General features: G+C 38.8%; 2 protein-coding genes across 5 annotated transcripts; one reads left to right on the forward strand and one right to left on the reverse strand.

Moving 5' to 3' along the window:
• The first annotated feature begins 53 nt into the window (after positions 1–53).
• Positions 54–13,604, forward strand: LOC116772859 (atlastin). 4 transcript variants are annotated; one of them, XM_061528427.1, is made up of 13 exons: positions 54–191; positions 351–443; positions 6,045–6,095; positions 8,397–8,620; positions 9,104–9,253; positions 9,346–9,501; positions 9,775–9,924; positions 10,451–10,589; positions 10,851–11,035; positions 11,219–11,440; positions 11,593–11,807; positions 11,918–11,984; positions 12,060–13,604. In XM_061528427.1, the coding sequence occupies exons 2-13, from the start codon at positions 383–385 to the stop codon at positions 12,180–12,182; spliced, it is 1,743 nt and encodes a 580-aa protein (XP_061384411.1). In that variant the 5' UTR covers positions 54–191; positions 351–382; the 3' UTR covers positions 12,183–13,604. The 4 variants fall into 4 exon arrangements, with proteins under 4 accessions (XP_061384411.1, XP_032521040.2, XP_032521041.2 ...); XM_032665149.2 differs by lacking the exon at positions 6,045–6,095; XM_061528428.1 differs by lacking the exon at positions 54–191 and having other exon boundaries at positions 206–443.
• On the reverse strand, positions 13,588–19,793 carry LOC116772860 (atlastin-like). Its single transcript, XM_032665152.2, has 11 exons — positions 19,624–19,793; positions 18,191–18,400; positions 17,066–17,215; positions 16,830–16,985; positions 16,435–16,584; positions 16,063–16,201; positions 15,788–15,972; positions 15,494–15,715; positions 15,193–15,407; positions 14,694–14,748; positions 13,588–14,619 (listed from the first exon to the last, which is right to left on the reverse strand). Exons 2-11 carry the CDS (start codon positions 18,395–18,397, stop codon positions 14,533–14,535), a joined length of 1,566 nt encoding a protein of 521 aa, XP_032521043.2. The 5' UTR covers positions 18,398–18,400; positions 19,624–19,793; the 3' UTR covers positions 13,588–14,532.
• Between the last annotated feature and the right edge of the window lie 575 nt (positions 19,794–20,368).

The following is a 20,368-nucleotide window of genomic DNA, read 5'->3' on the forward strand; positions in this document are numbered from 1 at the left end:
TATTGTTACAGATTTATGAAGTATCATTTGACAGTGACACGTCTTTTTACTTTAGGTTGTCAACTTGCGTCGTGTTGGAAAAATTGTATGTCGCTATGTTCAGTCAAGTCAGGTCTCGAAATAAATAAAATTGGTCATGGCTGATACCGAGGGACATAAACATCGGGAAACTAATTTCCATGAGGGAGAAGGTAATAATTATTAAAATATTATTGTTTTAAACGCGTTTTTCGTCAGTGTGTGGCGCGAACGGCGGTTACGTCGCTCGTCAGTTACCCTCGTGTAAGTTGTGACATTGAAAATGGGTTCTTTTTATAATTGCTGCCTGGATTCTGGTGCTGGTCCTCAAGGAACACAGTGTGTTATCTGGCTTACACTTTGAATGACTTTCGGCGGGAACCGAGTGAAAATGACGGGGGGATCAGAGAGGATTCTCACTGAAGGTAATGTTATTTTTGTATTAATATTCAAACGATATGTTCGTTTGTGATCACTTTTATATCCGCGTAGCGTCAAATTACCAACAAGTAGGACTTTCAATTGAGCCAACCAATAACAATTATTAATTCATCAACAAAACAGCAGATAATAAGCGACAATAACAATGGAAACGTGATTTTATAAAATACAGAAATATAACAATGTCTTTGTTTAATACAAAGATTCTATGTTCATACGTAAAATAAAATTACCATAACATTTAGCATTGTTCACGTCACTCAATTAAAGTTCCTTTGAACAATATTAATGAATAATTGAATTCCAAATCACAAGTGCACAATTAGTTGTAAAGTTGTTACTTTATGAACCGTAACGATCCTAAATGTATGTGAACATTCCAATAGTATTAAACATATTTTTCGATGAACAGTAAATAATACAATTTCCATTAATTACTATAAAATTGATTACAAACTATGAAATAATTTCCCTACAATTCACTTTAAGATAACATAGCATATGTCGTGCTCTGTGATTATTATCTTGCTATTTGCTTTATCATGCACATTTTTTGTCTCGGAACTCATGACATGTAATTATGCAGTTGTTTTATAATTTTGTTACACACACAGGGGTTTGGGATTGAATATATCATGTTTTTTAGTACCGGAAGTGATGTTAACTGTCTGTGACATCGGTATTTTTTTATTTACTATATCTAGGAGCGCCCATTCATTTGGAAACTTTAATGTCAACCGGAGCTGCTCCGACGGGATTTATTTATGTTCCACATTGATTACTTTGGCTGTCATGGAATTGTAACGTTACTTTATTTTAGTTTTTGATATTATTTATATATGAATCCTATTTAATACATACAAGCAATTTCTCATGCTTTGCATTTTAACTTTGCCACTAGCCGTGCCCGCGACTTGTTTTGCGCGGATAGTTATTTCGTCAATGTTAAATTTTAAAATAATAATTTGTTAAATAAAAGTAAACGTGAGTCTCTCCTTATATCAGAGCTATCTGACGGAGAAAGTTTCGTCGAATTTGGTCCAGCTTTTAATAGCCAGAACAAACAGACGAAACAAAAATTATATACAATTTTGTTATACGTATCGTATGTCTCAGTAGAACGATGTTATTATAGCGAAACAAATAGACGTTCTAATTTTATTCATTAGTATAAATAACTGTGAAGCTCTGTATTGGGATTTAAATTATTATATTTATTATAATATAAAAATCAGTCCTCTTAATAGTCGTGATTCAACCTTGTCTGAATTATCGATATGTCCAGGTCGTATCGACTGTGTGGCGAAGGTAACTCGGAGGTTAAGAGGCTCGACTCACGGAACAGGTTTGTCGAGTCCGATCTGAACGTTCGCGTTGTAAACCGCAAAAACCATCGATTCTTATGTAAAGTGATAATGTATGATTATACAAGGATCTTCGTTTCTTTTGTTTTTTACCACAATCTGACAGATGCGAGTATATGTATACGTGTTTTTTATATCGTCTCTCCTAAGATTCAACGTCCGCTGGTCCGATGTAGAGCTCGTGTCGCAATAAACCTAAAGCTACAATATTCTCGATATTGTTTTCTCATAATTAATTTTTCGATTGAAACGCGTAATAATACACTTATCAGCTGTGATCCGGTCTGACCCTGGCGTGTGGTCATACTAATTTACTTATTGTACATAATACTATATGACATGGTTGATTGTTCGTTACTTAAATTACGATAATCAACTGAATATATTGAGATAGATTTTTTTAATAAAAGGAATGAGCATTTTTAGTCCATATGTGTATCTCCTGAACGAGGAAATTTGAATGAAATATTTACAGGCCATATTTAAACTAATATGTGCTTTCTTCCACGTGTTAAAACATTTTTCCCGCCTGTGTGTTGACACGTGAAAATATGGTATTAATGTCGTTTCCATCCAAGTTTTTTCCACCGACACGTAACATACGCGGATAGCGTCTTATTTATAAGCCACAACAAGCAACAGGTCCTATGACGTATCATGACGTGTATAACTTTGGATAATCATACGCATACGAGACATATTTACAAATAATTTACGACCCATTGGAGTTATTGAAGTGTTATTGATGTTTTTTTTTAAATAACAAAACACTGGCACAAAATATTGATAAGGCGAATGATATACGGCCAATAATAATGCAGTATCTGTGCAATATCAAATGTGAAGCAATTCGTCACAAATCATGATAAGCCAAACCGTGACCTGCTTATAAAATATAAATGTATTAAAAAAGTAATAATCAGATTACTTTTAATTCAAATATAGCACTTAATATACTTCGTTATATATTTTAATACAAATTTACTTAAGACATATTGAAAAAGCTCATTAAATAATAATACTAATATATACTACGGACTCTCTTCATTAGGACTGAGCTATTTAAATAAGAGTTGAAAAAATAAACATCGTGCCCAAGATACTTCAAGCTGTTAAGTAAAGTGCTATATTTTTTTCTTAATAAAATTATCAATATAATGTGGGAGCCTTTAAGAAGTAACTATTTGTATATGGCGTAGGTATTTGTGTCTTTTTCACACAGGAAAACATTTTAATGATATCCAACGTCGCGAACTGATCGCTCGGTATCAGCTGATTATGAAATATAAAAGACATTGAAACTCTTCCCCAGCGAGATCTGTAGGCGAGAGAATTTCTCATCTAGCGCTGAACATCATTTATTTAACGTATTGCCAAACAAGTTGACGCGAATAGAAAGTTGTTTTTCACCAACTTATACATCGGAATGTGACAGACCTGTCACGCTTATATAATATTTTATATCAATAAAATGTAGAGAACTCGCCGACTACAGCCAGTGTTATGATAATACAAACAGGGATATTTGAAGTTTTAATGGTATGAAGATATATTTGATGGAAATGTGATTGGTGTACTGGGTGGAGCTGATCAACATGCTGAGCACAAGTACGAGTCGTTAGTTAACATTAATGTGTATAGCGTCACTATAAACTCGTAGTAAGCGGACAGGTCTCGAAGTAGTCACAGAGACTGATCATAACAAACCCGAAGCATGGAGCAGTGAAATCGAACTATCAAGCTGTTAACAGCACACTTAACCGCTCGTAATGAATACGTACAGCTTGTTTGTGAAGTCGCTTTAGACAAAGTTTTGTTCATTGCTTAATATCATTATATGTCGTGCTATTAATGACTATCCACTTATTAAACCACTAGTGATTGTGTCAGGGTCAACGGACGTTTTACATTCGCCTGACTTACGCGTACATAAATGACCAGTAATGTAGATTAAATCGATACTGAAGTATTGAATTAATATTTAAAAATTATACTGTTTATATTCTTATTCAGGACCAGAGTAAACGAGGGACGCGGTTACATAGTGAATGTTTATTATTTATAACTTTTAAATAACATTTTGCTGAATAGAAGAAAACATGTGTTCATCATTAAAAGTATGAAATTAATTGTTATTAAAGTTTGTATGGGTTTACGGATGTTGTTGTTCGCGCTGAAACTACTTGACGGATTACGATGAAGCTGAACCATCAGAATAAACCAAAGATAACTCATCCCGGCATTGAGTGCAGCAGATCACGACATGGCAATTATATTTTTTTATATTTTATATATATATAAAATTCTCTTTGAGCTTGACAATCTTAAACTTGCCAACGCCTTGCCTATATTCCCATAATGGTGAATTTTTTTTAAAATGTGATTTCACACTAATTCCTAAATATATCCATAGTAAAATGTCGCTCACGTGATCCCCTACACGCTCTGCCATCAATGGGAAGTCTCATCAAAATCCGTTTAGCATTCTACAGATAACAACCGGCGGACGATAGGCAGAGATCGTAAAAGCTATGTAACTTATGACTCGGTGTTACGGATACAAACTGACCATTATCGAATTAAACATTCGGTCGATATAAATGTATCGTCAACATGCAGTTTTTTAAGTTGATAAGAGTTGTCAAAACATTATTTATTTGCGAAATAAAGTGGAAATAGCTAGAAAAAATATTATCTTCACTCGGAATCCCACGTTATTAAAGAAGATATGAAGCTGAGCGCCGTGGAGGGCTGTGGGGTGCTCCGTATTTTATTAAATCGTTTGTGACTCGAGCGTGAAATCTTAATAATATTTAAATGAAAATTATCCAACTTTCAATACACCATTCGTTCAGGTTTCGGCGACGAATCCTAACATTCAACATATGTGAAAATAATCACCCTTTATTTCTCCAAGTAGGTTCACAAGTTCTGTATTATTACGGGGTTCAGCGTCAGATTAAGCCTTAACTTATTTTGAGATTTGATGTCATAAGTTAACCAACAGCATCACTAAAGATCTGGTTAAATGTGAGTGCTTCGAATGATCATACACCTGCCTGTGATTTCACTTCCCTGGCCCTCATCCAGGGCGGGTTACTGACACGCCACTAATATTTGGTCGTCCGCCAAGATGAATGTTTCACAGATACTCTACATGACTTAACCAGCATGGAATATTTCATCCAAACGCTCATTCAAACCACCCATAAAATCATTACTATAGCCCAGCGTTCTAGATTAACGTAATGGATTTGTGCTAGATCAGAAGTTAGATGTTGCGAGATGTTGAAATGTAAAACTCCTTAAACAAACATTTACGAACATTACTTTAGACTTGCTCCTTGGAATCTTTAATTTGAACTATATAATGAGAGTCACGTACAGCTTTCGGTAACAGACTGATGCGCACGTTTTGTCAAACGTATGTTACAATATAGAGCGTAATATCTGATTGTGTATTCACCCCTATTACTGGTTAGCATCCCGACGGGCACACTGACAGTTTCGACGTTTAACATACAAATTTATACGTATCAATGAGACACGTAAGACTGTGTATGTAAGTTCTTATTAACGATAAACATGGGACTGCAGCGCTTCTGACGGCATTGAGACCATGAAAGCAAAAAATAGCCTTGTAACAATGTTAAGTCTGAGTGTAACACTAGCTAAGGAAAATTAGTTTCAATGATTACATTTGAAGGGCGCATCTTTAGGTACAATATATAACGTATGCTCTACATATCAATATGAGTAACTCTTATAATAAAAGTCAAAATCAACATCCATGTAACAGTGACCCTACATTGTTTATGAGGGATGTGCTCCTAATTCTCGTCTATATGAATTCGTGTTGCGTCATCCGGCCTCTTGAATTATCTCATCTTATCGGCCGAGATGTTCAAAACCTCTTTAATTCGATTGAACAGTCATCCGATCGACTGAACTATGAGATATAAAAATATTAACTAACATTTAAATACTAAAGTAAACGAACATATAATAACATTTTTTGCTAATACAAAATCCTTTACATGTCTTTAACAATAATTTCAAAACACATGTAAAAAAAAACATTAACACGTTACGATATTTTCCTTAAATAAGCGCATTCTTGCGCAATTGATATTTTTCCGTGACGTATGTTAATAAGTCGTATCGGTCCCTTGAGATGTAAACCTCACGTTCAAGTTGAAGGCTTGTCGTATCTCATTGCAGGGACCGAGGTTGTGGCCCGGATGCGTTTACAACTAACGAGAGACATACATAGTGAGTCGAAACTTAATGTCCAGTCTGTTTGTCCAATACAAACCTTACCTCAGCTTACTAATCCGTGCTGCCGTTAATTCTTGTACTGCGAACAGGAAGTTGCCTTCACTTTTCTATTGTATAGTATGCTCTACCAGCGACCAATCAAAGCTTTGATGCTGTAAATGAATCAATTGCTTCAAACTTCAACCGCACATGCTGGTATTAGTTTACTTATGAACGCTTCTGGTTGACTCCTACGACCTTGCTCTGCTGTGTTTAAAGTGTATTTCATTATAACATCAATGCAGTGGACTCTTTCGTGAGCAACAAACAATCACCCCTCCTCCGCACACATCAACCAGTTTTATAATTGGAGACCAAATATGACTAGTAATTATCTTGAATCAGCGCAGACGCAGCAGAGAGGCTTTGATTTTAATATTTTATTATTGCTATAAATTACTAGCTATTTGTTGCGAGCTGATTTTGAGAGCCCTTCCTCCATAACTCGTGGCTTGTACTTGGTTTCTATCTTTAGAAAAATGTACTATCCAGGGAGATTCGTTTATCACTTCAAACATTTTTAGAAACAAAAAAGTATGCCTCGTATTTACACAATATAAATACGAGTAACTATTTTGAAGCAGAAGAATCTTCAGATTTCATTGTACACTTGGTGTCTTGATGACGAGTGTTTGTCTTTCAGTAAAAAAAAAATGTATCTAATTATTTTTATATTGTCCCTGTAGGATTCGTAAGATTCTTCAATGAACGTCTCGACCATGTCGGGTCAAACTTATCCAATATCTAGTTCCATCAAATAATTGTCTGCATCACAACTCAGATCAAAATGATATTTCGCAAGTCTAGTATTCAGCTCATCACGCACGTCACAACCTTGGCTTCTATTTCCGTGTGTACGGATATACATAACGACGGACAAACGGACGGATTTACCGAAGATATATATTTCCGTGTTTGTTTAGTAAATATTAATTTTGAATCATAAAACCGGAATCGAATGAAAAGTTTCCCTCCAAATCTATTTTACGTTTGAACAATAGTTATATGCTCGTATTATTGTTCTTATAACATATCTTTAAGTCGTCTGTCCCAGGTCTTGCAGAACATTTTGCAAACTGATCGTTTGCGTCTTGACATTTGTTATTTGTGAATGGATGCCCTCGAGGCTTGAATGAGGTCATTGGACTGACCGCTGTCATAAAATGTTCTCAAAATAATAGCAAACTATAAGATTAAGTATCAATAAATCCCACTTCATCTAAAATTGTAAACAAATGATTTGTGTTTAGATTTTAAAGAATATAACGTACCCTCGTCCTTAGTATGAATTTTTGTATTTAGTCGATAAGAATCTTATTTAAACTTAACTCATTAATCCGATCTTTACAAAACGTATCTGGAACCAGTTTCACAGATATATTTATAAATAAAACTATGTTTTCGCATCTATTTCTCGATTTTATTAAATTTATATTATAACGTAAGTTGCTGCGATCGCTTTGCAGTTTGCATTTTCGACGACGGAAAGACGAAATGAGAATAAACATCATATTTACACAACATGTGTACTTTTACAGTAAACGACTGAGAATCTTGTTCAAAAAAGTGTATATTTAGAGCTAATCATTTCCTAAACAAAAATGACTAACATCGTTAATTCAATTGCTATCATTTCACACAAAAAGAAGTTCTATCACATAACACATTAGATCGAAACTCGGAACTCGATGCATGAACTACAAAATAAACATTGAGAATGTAGAAATGTATTTCGTGGACCAGAAACGACGAGGTGGCATCGTTGATGTTATTTAATAGAACACACGTGTCCGATGTCCGCACACAGCCGATTTAAAACACCCGAACCAGTTAATATATAGCAGAGAACAGATTACTACTGTGAGTGTCATGCCTGTTTGAAATTACTTAATGCGTTACGGTCACCACCGTGGCTTATTCATGTACCTACCACAACAAGAGAAACAAACATAAAACTACATTTCACTTCATCGGTTGAATATCTGCATCAAAATATAAAATTCTAGAAGCAAATGTATTTTTTTGTCAAGGGTGAATGATACACGAGACGCTTTGCTGTGGGATTTTAAACTTGAACAGATATTGAATAAAAATAAACTTTATAACTTGGAATAAAGAATCCTTTTTGAACGATAAATATTATCGGTGTCAGTTTCACACAGGTCGTGTGAAAAATACTTAAGCATATCGCATTACATGGTCGATAAAAAAACAAATTCCGTGTCCAAAAAAGCTAACCAGTTAACGGTGTTCCAGTGACAGAGAAGCCGTCTGCCCCTCCACGGACAGGAGCCCGGGGGGTGCAGGTGGTGAACACGGGCCCCGAGCACACGTTCGTCTTGGATGAAGAGGCGCTGGAACACTTACTGCTGCAGGATGACATCAAAGACAGATCAGCCGTCGTCATATCTGTGGCGGGGGCATTCCGCAAGGGCAAGTCCTTCCTGCTCGACTTCTTCCTCCGGTACATGCATCACAAGGTTGGTTCACATTCTTGAATACTGATGTATTTTTATCTCTCTTTCTCAATGTTACAGCCAATATCCCTTAAGGATAGTGTTTTAACATGTTTCACAGAGTTTTTGTATTTTTTCTTTTTTGCAATGACTGTCGTCTTTGTTCTTGTTTATTTGTAATCTGTCTCAAATACGGTCACAGCAACGCGTTTTAGCAGAGCGACATCATGTTAACTTCAAGTTCTTACTCCTAACATGAGAGCATTTCTAAAAGAGTGCTAATATCGAATCAGTCATTGGAAAATTGAAAAACATTGTGACTGAACAATTAATGCGCAAGAAATCTGCGTTACAATTGAAACGTAGCGAGTCCTTTACTCTTAGTTCATATCTTTCGTACAACCAAATAGTAAGCAATATTTCCTTCGACCTTAAACAACTGACATGTAAGATACCTTTAAATCACCGTTCGTACATCATAAGTAAATCATAAACCTCAACGAGCAGTACGGCGCTGGCGGGGGTGGCGGCGAGTGGCTGGGGTCGGAGGACGAGCCGCTGGCGGGGTTCAGCTGGCGCGGAGGATCCGAGAGAGACACCACCGGCATACTCATGTGGTCCGAGATATTCAAGGCCACGCTGGAGACTGGGGAGAAGGTACATTCATAACCCATATTGACCACATTGGTTACCATAGTTTGACTGTCACCAGTGTTGAACTCTCCCCTCGCTCTATTCCTCATCCGCAGGTAGCCATAATCTTGCTGGACACTCAAGGTGCCTTCGACAGTGAGTCCACGGTCCGCGAGTGTGCGACGGTGTTCGCCCTGTCTACAATGTTGTCCTCAGTTCAGATCTATAACCTGGCCCAGAACATACAGGAGGATGATCTCCAGCACTTGCAGGTGAAAAAAACTTAACACTGTGATTATAAAAACCTGGAGGAATGAAATATACGCTTTCCTCGCTTTAACAATTCCACGTGTTCATGTGTATGATAAGTTATTCTGGTAGGTTTTTGACCACAATTCAGATGACACCAGTCTTCGTGTTTGAATTTACAGAGTTTTTTGCCGGTGCAAGGAACGGTTTTGTAGTATTCCGTACAAAAACAACGTAAATTTTTTTTTTTTCTGATCGATGTATAAAATATTACCAAATCAATGTCCTTTTAACAGTTGTTCACTGAGTACGGCCGTCTGGCGCTGGAGGACGGGGGGCGGACTCCCTTCCAGCGACTGCAGTTCGTTGTTAGGGACTGGAGCTTCCCTTACGAGGCGCCCTACGGAGCCGAGGGCGGCCAGAAGATACTCCAGAGAAGATTGAAAGTGAGATATCACCTCATTGAAGGTGTTAGATCCTGGGTTTTACGAGCCTGAGGCAAAAAGAATTTGCATGTGTCCCTAAGATGATATACCGATAGTCGAATCGCGAAGCTCTCATCCCACAATCATAATCCCACTCTTCTTACCCTCAAATCCTTATTATTCAATAAGATCCACCCCACCCGCCACACGCCAGGTGTCTGAAGGCATCAGTTCCTGTATTCCATCTACAGTTTGCTTTCTGACATAAAAAACAACTTACATGACAACTAAACTTGGTCAATTAAAAAAAATTATCATCTTTTATCTAACAACCTCGTAGATACCAGAACCAACCAGATAAAATGTACAGAAAGAATAGTGTCTTTGTCTTCGACCGTGATGAACTAGTATTTTGACTTCAATCAGTCCTAAGTTTTAAGTGGAAGATTGATGTATAGACGCGGGTGAATTAAGCTCTCTGTGTGGATGTTACTCTTGGTTTGTAAAGAAAGCTGCTTAATGTTTAACACGTCGTCATCATCTCCAGGTGTCTGACAAACAGCACCCCGAGCTGCAGTCCCTCCGGAAGCACATCACGTCTTGTTTTTCGGAGATCGCCTGCTTCCTGATGCCTCACCCCGGACTCAAGGTCGCCACCAGCCCCGACTTCGATGGACGGCTATCTGGTAATACTTCCAATATGAACGTGGCATCTACTCAACTGAGTAGACAAGTTAACCGAACGAGCATCCACATAAGTTCCTTCCAGATGAAATCTTATCAACGTCTTTGTGTTGCTTATCGCTATTGTTAAGACAATTTTAAAATTGACAGTGCAGTGCAGGAAAATACAAAAAATACTTAGTTTTCCTTCGATGACACTACCATCAACTTTAACAGAACATAGTTTGTTAGATTGAAACAAAACCAATCAAAAATCTTCGCAGATATCGAAGGTGAGTTCAAGCGCGCGTTGGTGCAGTTGGTACCGATGCTGCTGGCTCCCCACAACCTGGTCCCCAAACTCATCAACGGACAGCCCGTCAGGGTCAAGGACCTGCTGCAGTACTTCAAGAGCTACATGAACATCTACAGAGGAAACGACTTGCCGGAACCGAAGAGCATGCTCGTGGTGAGACATTTTATAGTTCAATGGTAACAGCAAAAAAAGCACCTGTGAAAGCAAGCTATTTGAAAAGGGAGAAACAGGTCAACTGTTGGTTTCCAGCGCGATGAGGGAAAAAAGTCATTTTCGGTAATTATCCGTATGTTTTTTTCGCAGTACAAAAATATTATAATAAAACTATTCCACCAGGCGACGGCGGAGGCCAACAACCTGACGGCGGTGGCGGAGGCTCGAGACGTGTACACCACGTTGATGGAGGAGGTGTGTGGCGGCGCGCGGCCCTACCTGCAGACACAGCTGCTGGACATGGAGCATCAGAGGATCCGGGACAAGGCCCTGCACGCCTTCCGCGCCAAGCGCAAGATGGGGGGAGACGAGTTCAGCAAGTCCTATCACGATCAGCTCGTGCAGGTGAACGGCAGTTTGTGTCTTGAGGAGTGATAGTTGTAGTTTTTGGGTCTGCTCGCGTATAATCTGTCTCTTTTTACTCAATTGACTTCGACGTGAGTACTCACAGAGGGCAGTATTGTTACATTTAATTCGAATATCTAAATGTGTCGTAGGACCTGGAGGACCAGTTCTCACAGTTCCGCGCCCACAACGAGAGTAAAAACATCTTCAAGGCGGCTCGGACGCCGTCGGTGCTGTTTGCGGTGGCGCTGGCTTTCTACGTGATGAGCGGAGTGCTGGGCCTCCTCGCGCTCTACCCGCTGGCCAACCTCTGCAACCTGGTCATGGGACTGGCGCTGCTCACCTTGGCCTTGTGGGCCTACATCAGGTGCGACGGAAATAGATAAAATATTGAGACAAGCATTCATGGGCGCGCTATGTGTCCTGTGATGAGTTACATATGACGACCGGAATGACTTATATCGGTCGGTGTTTCAGGTACAGCGGAGAGATGAGGGAACTCGGTGTCACCATAGACGAGTCCGCCAGCTGGCTGTGGGACAACGTGAGTGTGACGAGACATATGTAGTGAAGCGTTCCTCGGTGTACGGAGTGTGTCATTACGGCGATCGCTTTGCAGGTTATGAAGCCGGTGTACCAGGCGGGCATAGAGAAGGGCATGGAGCACGCGGCGGCGGCGGCGGCCGAGCGCGCCATGGGACCTTCGACGCCGAACGCCAATGGCAAATTCAAACAATTGTGATGTCCCCACGCCCACGCCGGCCACGCCCACGCCCACGGCTGCGGCGAGCTCTCCGCTCGCGGTCACAGAAGCCTGTTGGACGACTTGTGCTCTGTTTGTGTCCTCAGTGTCCAAGTGCTTAGTGAAAATATCAGACCCACGATCTTCACCGCACGTTACCACGACAGACACCACCCGTGTGCTCTTCCATGTTCTACGGAGTGTGTCGCACTCGGCAGCACTCACAGACAGCGCTGTTCGGTCGCCGTTAATAATTTTATAAATTTTAAATACAGTCTAGTTTTTAAAATGATTCCCTCACATCGCGGAGCGGCGGCCGGCGCAGAACCGGCGGGAGATCGAAAATTCATAGTTCAATTCACGACACATTATAGAAATCGAAACGGTCGCCGACCGCGACCAGCAACGTGCTCAATTAATATGTACATAGAGATAAGCGGACTCCGGCACAGAGTGACTGGACCTATGGCAGGGCGGTGAGGGTGAGCGGTGCGGAGTGGGGGTGCACGCGCGCTGTGCGGCGGACCGCGCTCCTCGGGGGCCGGCCTCCGCTGACCAGAGATATAATCGTTTTTATGTAGCTTAGTGGTTGGTTTTCAGATATTTTATAACGGATTGTTGACGGGTGGGGGGGGGAGGTGGCCGAGTGAGGGTCTTGTACAGCCATAGATAAATTATGTTGTTAGCTTTAGTGGATGATAGGGTAACGCGTGGCTGGGTCGGCCCGGCAGACGGTGTTAGACTCGCACGTTGTGTCAGAATGACCTTGACCTGGCAGGTCCAAAATCATTGACGCGCAAGTGACAGAGGAAGTGTAGCATCAAAATCGACTGTCTCGTAAATCATGTAGGAAGAGAGCAATAATTAGATGTAATCGGAGCAACGGACGTGAGATGGACTGGCTGCACAAATTATGATTAAACTATTCGTACGGTGCATCGGACGTTCTCACCGAGGACTGCTCCCGTAATTAAAATTATCGCCGACGGATGACCTGTCTTGAAATGTTGGGTGTGGCGAGGCAGTGTCACCCGCTGACGCGCACAGGAACACGTCCGCAGTAACTGTACTTAAAATCAAATGTGACTGTTCAGACGGCGGAGGTCGCGGCGCAGGTTTGTAAAAAGTAAAAAAAATTGTAAATAAATGTTGTCCAAACATATCTGTTTTTGTAGATAGATATATTCCTGGTGTGCCAAGACAAGGAATCGGTTGCCGAGAGATCCGATCACCATCACGATGGGAACAAAGCGGCTCCGGAACTGTCTGTTGTAAAATTAAATAGTTTATTGTGTTGTTGGTCGCTGAGCCTCGGCCCTCGGTGACGTTTTGTAGAGCCTCGTTTCTGTTGAACCTACACTTGTTTACAATACAGGAATATTAATTATTTAAGATAACAATAAAATACAGTTTTTATAAACATTTTATTTTTTATTTTAGTCATCATTATCCTATGCAAATACAAAAAAAAAACTTGTAATAAATAAAAAATAGTGCGTGGTGTCCCTCCGCGCGGAAGAAGAGAGACTTCATTGTGAGAAAATTAAAATAGGAAAGGGTAGAACTCAAGTTTTCTTTATTTGTTTGAGACAAACTTCATAAGCATTGCTTACGATCCTCAACTGACCCATCCATTCTGCTCTCGCTCCGTCTCTGTCCATTCCAGCGCTCCTCGCTGGAGGTCCCATAGGAAGTTTCACTTCCACAATATATTTTAACAAACATTTCTCCATTAATTTAGTTCTGATTATAATCAAATATAAATCGTAAGTCTTATTAAACATTTAAAGTGACGTCTATTTATTTAATATTCATAGTAGCGACTGAGTTTTTATTCCGTTCTTAACGATAAAGACAAAAATGTCTTTTCATAATCTTGACATAAATGTAAATAAATATGTTTCCGGTTCCGTTATTCTGTTTTACAACAATGCGTGTAATTTTTAAAATTAAGAGCAAGACGATCGTTCAAAAACTTATTCCTACAAATTATCGTCATCAGTGTGCTTACTCTAAGTTCGCGTCGTCACACTACAACGGATCTTTTCCGTTTTTTATCAAACAGCCTGCGCTAATATTCATTATTTTGTAAAGATTTATCAATAAAAACTATTAACGCTCCGTAATCCGTGTGCAGTAAGTACGATGCCGACTTAGAATAACCACACAGTTACCCTTATATAGGTAGCTACGAAAAATGTTTGCATTTTATTATAATAAGTCAGTTATGATTTAAATTATGAAAAATATGCTCACAGTATATTACTTTCTCTTAAATAAATTCGTTTCAAAACAAGTGCGATGCTTGGCCATATAAGAATATTAAAATTATTGAGGTATTACTTAAGTGCTATGACTGCTTGTTTTTGTCCCTGCTGTAGCTGTCTGTTGTCGCAGCGGTCCGCCATCCCCCCAGCTGGCCAGCTTTGTCCATCACCTGGACAGAAACATAACATTATATATCATAATATTAATGAGTAATATGTATATAATTTAAACAATACAGCGTACAGATTCCGCCAGTTGGTCCAGCTGTATGGTGAGCTCTCGCATGTTGCCGGTGGCTCTGTAATCGAACATATTTCAAATGAATCTGAGACTATTAACTTCTCTCCCCTTTTTATTTCCACTTAACAATGCTTTAACAATGAATACATGATCAGTTCCTTTTATATATTCCTTGCAAACAGTGTCCTTTTTCTCGACTTCAACCATCCCAATGTCAAATCCGTTGTAAATTTAAAATGTTATTTCAATTCATACTTAAGGATATTAATTAAAAAGCTTAGTAAGAATTGCAAACAGAATCTTTCATAAACAACGCTAAGCAAATCTTTTAACTTGCAAATTCCGTCAGAACAGGTTGTTTGACAGAATTTTCCTATAGAACAGGCTGTTACAGAGATAAGGCGTTCACCAACAAAGATTTCCTTTCCATCTTTCAACGGGTGGAATGACAGTCACGCAGTATGCAATTATTGTTAAAAAAAGTATCACTTTATTGAGGTACCTGGAGTAACCGCAAACCGCCATCAAGACCAGGAAAACAATAGCCGCCGTCTTCCCCAGGGCCTGAAGGGACTCGAAACCTAACACGCCCGCTAGTATCCCGACCATGTACACGGCCAGCGCCAACATCAGCAGCACCGCGACTGTTCCCAGCTGTCGGAACAGGTTCTTGTCCTCGTTGTGCAACCGGTACTGCTCGTACTGCTCCTCTAACTCCTACTCGAAAAATATCTCGTGTTATTAACCTGGCATCGAACTAACTGGCTTCCATTATAAATAATAGTTATGGATTCCTCAGTTACCTTGACCAGCCTATCAGCGTACGACTCTGCAATCTCATCTCCGCCCATTTTCTTTTTGGAGCGAAAACCGTGCAGCGCTTTGTCCCTCGCTCGATGGTGTTCCTGCTCGAGCCGCGATGGCTGCAGATAGGGCTTCGCTCCACCGGCGACTTCTTCCATGAGCGTCTCGTAAACCTCCTTAGCTTCTGCCATAGCTGATAAATTGTTAGCCTCTGCAGTTGCCTGTATCGAAAGTTTATAAATATTTATTCCTTGAATGACTATAATTAACAATGTGAAAATAAATTTCTCCACCTCTAGAATAGTCTTCGGCTCGGGAAGTGCGGCGCCGTTAAATATGTTGATGTACGACTTGAAATATAAAAGCAAATCTCTGGATTTCAATTTGTTTCCTCCAATCTTTTTTATAATCAAGTTCTCTGGTCCCAGCAGCATGGGTACGAGTTGTTTCAAACAAAGCTTGAATTCTTGACTTATGGCTGAAAAAATTATTATGGAATTGACACATATGTAATAATATATTTGAGAAATTTTATTATCATCGTTCAATAGATGTTTGTAACTCCCACCGGCCAAATTGCCATTGAAGTGTGGATCAGTCGCTACATTCAGTCCGGGGTGGGGCATAAGGAAGCAAGCTAGTTCCTCGAAGCAGCCCGCGATGTGGACTCGCAGAGATTGCAGTTCGGGGTGCTGGCCTTCGTGGACCTGCAAAATAGACGAATGGTCTAAATATGACTTTGTGAATATTATAAGAACATTAAAAAGGTAATATTCCTCTAACGCAGTCTACACTTTACAAACATAAAATATCAATTGTTTGTCACCTTGTTAGATTTAATTTTATAAGAAATAGAGATGTATGGTCTTCTAATAGAAATGTATGGACATTATTCTAAATATCTAGTAGGGGTCGCGGAGTAACCGCTTCATGTACATACCTTAAGTCGTTTGTCCAATAGCTGCTGCCCGCCCACCGCTCCGTAAGGGTGGTCGTACGGAAAGCTCCAGTCTCTTACCAACATCTGCAGCCGCTGGAAGGGCGCGCCCTGCGATGACTCTTGTGCCAGGCGCCCATAGTCAGTGAACAACTAAAATTAAAAAGAAGGAGAATTTCCGAAAATCTGTTCTTAATAACTTTCATTAATATAAGCAGTTTAAAGTCGCAACAGCAGAAGGTACTTAAGATACAGAAAAAAGATTAAATTTTAAAAACAATTTTTTTAAATGACCACAACCTGCAACACGCATTACAACCACTACGCCACTTATGGTGTTTTAAAACTCATTTGTTTATTTCAACAGCCACGGCTGGCAAGCGATGATCTTTACTCACTTGCAGGTGTTGCAGATCATCTTCTTCAATATTTTGTGACAGGTTGTATATCTGTACAGAGGACAACATGGTGGAGAGTGCGAACACAGTGGCATTCTCTTTAACTGTTGTTTCGCTATCAAATGTGCCTTGTGTGTCCATAAGGAAGATCACCACCTAGAAGAATACACATACATATTTTTAAACAATATTAGTAAGGCGCTATTCACACGCAGTTAATGTTGAACCTTCTATACCTTTTCTCCATTGTCTAATGTAGCTTTGAATGGCTGAGACCAGAACAGCAACCCAGTAGTGTCTCTCTCGGAGCCTCCTCGCCAGCTGAAACCTGACAGTGGCTCGTCCTCCACCCCCAACCAGTCAACACCACTTCCATGCAGATTATACTGGAAGCAGAATTACAAGATTGATCTCGAGCTGTCACACATTTACAAGGATTAGGACTTATTGTTAAAATTTTCATATAATACTTTAATACGAAATGTGGAAGAAGTGTGCCAGATATTAATCTTACCCGTACACTTATTTTTAAAGATTACTTCTTGTGGCTCTCAGGAACCTTGCAATAATAATCATAACACATATATAATATCATATCCCTAGCTTTTAAGAAGTTATCTAGGTTTATTCAGTTAACGATTCTTCTCATGTCCATCGCAAAAAGCCAGTATTTTTACTGAAATTGTTGCTACATATTTTTTTGTTTTAGTGATTAAAACAAAAAGCTGTAGCTTGCTATACTTATTAAAAAAAAAGACTAGTTGTTTTCATGTCAGAATCTCGATTCAAAAAACTTGAATTTTAGACACAATTTTCATTCTACCAACTTCCACTGGTTCCTGAGAGTTCCTTTCCAAACAGACTATTTAGAAGATATTTCCTAAGTGCTAACTAAAACCTGTATAATCACGCACAGACACGAATTAAACCATTACACATCTACACGCACACACGCGTGTGGAAACTACACTACATTCATAGCGGACTCCGTGTTTACATTCATAACTGAATAATGTCAGATTCTTTGATTTACGCTGCCGAAGGGATCGCAACATTCAGTTTCATTAAGTGTTTGACAGCAAAGGGGTTTTTTACAGATAGTTCAAATGATGGAAAAGATACTAATAGTACAATAAACGTCCAACTCAGCCTTCAGGGTGTGGAATTTGAATTGAAAACTACGTCGCGCAGTTTATTTATGAGCCAGCCCGCATGTACACAAGCCGAGGCTAAGGGACTAGTCCCTAGTTTCTTCCATTCCTGCTGTTTATTTAATTGAACCTTCTACGTTATATTGTTTTACTGCATCTTTTTGCTATCTAATATTCCCATAAACTTTAGTCCTAGTCAAATGAAAATACCTTGTGGTGCATGTATCGAAGAAAGAAGTCCAGCAGGAAGGACTTGCCCTTACGGAAGGCGCCGGCCACGGACACCACTACAACTGATCTGTCCTTAATGTCATCTCTGAGTAAGATCGTCTCGAGCGCCTCCTCGTCTAAGGTAAAAGTGTGTTCAGGTCCGGGAGTCACCACCTGAATACCTCTGCCAGATTCTAAGTTCTCCATGCTCTGTATAAAATCAAAAAAACCTTAGAAAGTGTCACTTTCATCTCGTCTGCCCGTGATCACGGTTGCTGCTAAGGAACCGAAACGTTGGGATTATGTAGTATAAAAAAAAAACGGGCGCAGTATTATCCGATAGCCTTAGTTTAATTTAAATGAGTACTCGCGGAATTCTTAGGTATCATTAAAATTTACAATTTAATTGTAATTTCAGAAAACCAATTTGAAAATAATTTAGAAATAAAAGGTATACTAATAAGATTATACAATATACATAGTATTTCAGTAGTCGGCTGTAACAAGAAATTTTGACTTTCGTCATTATAAACCGTGAACTTCATTAATATAGAATTTAAACACATTTGACCTCTGTAGTTAACATCATTGGTATGGACGCAAGTGTTTTGATTGCGCTTGCATAATAATATGCTTACTGTTATAACACATACCGACGTATAAATCTAAACGGTTTGTTTATAGTAGTGTTAATAATTTTGTGTTAAGTCCGCATCGTTGAAATAATACCAGCGATTTCAGGGACTTTCACAAACAAACCCCAGATATAAAATAAGTATGATTAATAAAAACAAATAACAAATTTTTATATATATCTTTACATACTAATAATACAAAAATATAAAATAACTGCCAGTGCTTGGGTACGTTATAGTGACACGTACAAAACTGTCCCATAAAAAAGAATCTAAGGTAAATGTATAAATTTAAAATACTTTATATAGCATGCTCATGATTCTAAAGATTGAATCGAGCAATAAGTATGTCGCTGCTTGATAACGCTCATTGTTCAGCTCGCGATAGGTATTACGCTAAAATTCATAAGACCGTGAGTAACCAATCGTCGGTCTCGTTTAGCGATGGAACGAAACGAACTTAGAGACCGTATAAGGTCCATACATATTACAAAGTTGTTATAAAGGATTATAGGAAAATATTAAAATTTGCGGGAAAGCACAGAAACAGCTACCAATGTGACAGAGATTGTAGAGAACCAAAGATATTGAATATCAAATAAAGGAACAAACTTGTTCTGCGTTTGGTTACTTTGAATATCTATTAGATACTATAATATAATTAAACAATTCATGATAATGGTATTAAATTCTTGACATTATTTTCCCATCCTTGTGCGCTCAAATCTGACACAAACACTATTAATAGACCATAACTGTTGACATCATTTTTCGAAACAAAAAAAAAACAACACTCACTGTATTAATTTGGATAATGAGCCAAGTTCATGTAACAACAGTGAAAGCAGCTTTATCACGTATTATTGTGAACCAAACGATGAAAATCGTTGGCTGTACGTTTACGCGCCTCGGTGACTAAAAAACACGACCGCTGTGTCGTAAGGTCGGCTCAGTCTACAGTCTACTTCCATTGCGAGGTGATTCATACATTAAAAACTTGTTTATAGTTACAAGGATAATACTCACTATATACGGTACGAAGCAAACGAGATTACAACTTCATTGTTAATGTATTGGTATTTATATTCTGGTCAATATGTGAATAACTCTGTTAATAAACAAAAGGAAAAATAGTCCCATGACTGATGACCTGTCTATCCATTTTTAACCGACATCGCAGAAGTTGATACCGTATTAGTATTTATTAACATAATTTTGTGTGCTTTGTACATCAACTATTATCTCAAAAACTTAGGATCCGATGTGACTTGAGTTTTAGTCAGTTAATAGAATTTTTTGAATATCTATTAATGTTCAAAATCTGAGAACAAACTGACAGCCTGTTGTCTGCCAGAAGCGTAATAAATCTGCGATAACGAACACAACTCTTTTGCTTTTATGAATTTTAACTTGTGGCAGTAGGCACAAAGATAGTTAAATTTGACTTTTTCCAATTCGTTGCCTTTTCAATCAATTCAATTTCCAATCGTTGCGTAAAAAAATAAGCAGCCTTAAAATAAAAACTATTGTTATACTACACACG

Source organism: Danaus plexippus (assembly GCF_018135715.1).
Source record: "Danaus plexippus chromosome 18 unlocalized genomic scaffold, MEX_DaPlex mxdp_20, whole genome shotgun sequence".
Taxonomy (NCBI): Eukaryota; Metazoa; Arthropoda; class Insecta; order Lepidoptera; family Nymphalidae; genus Danaus; species Danaus plexippus.

Excerpts from the sequence above, each read along its gene's own strand:
- LOC116772860 (XM_032665152.2), bottom strand. The coding sequence starts at position 18,397 with ATGGAGAACTTAGAATCTGGCAGAGGTATTCAGGTGGTGACTCCCGGA. Across the intron at positions 17,216-18,190 it reads TTCGATACATGCACCACAAG|TATAATCTGCATGGAAGTGG; the intron begins GTATTTTCATTT and ends TTCTGCTTCCAG. Across the intron at positions 14,620-14,693 it reads TGGACCAACTGGCGGAATCT|GTGATGGACAAAGCTGGCCA; the intron begins GTACGCTGTATT and ends GTTTCTGTCCAG.
- LOC116772859 (XM_061528427.1), top strand. The coding sequence starts at position 383 with ATGACTTTCGGCGGGAACCGAGTGAAAATGACGGGGGGATCAGAGAGG. Across the intron at positions 444-6,044 it reads AGAGAGGATTCTCACTGAAG|GGACCGAGGTTGTGGCCCGG; the intron begins GTAATGTTATTT and ends ATCTCATTGCAG. Across the intron at positions 11,808-11,917 it reads GCCTTGTGGGCCTACATCAG|GTACAGCGGAGAGATGAGGG; the intron begins GTGCGACGGAAA and ends TCGGTGTTTCAG.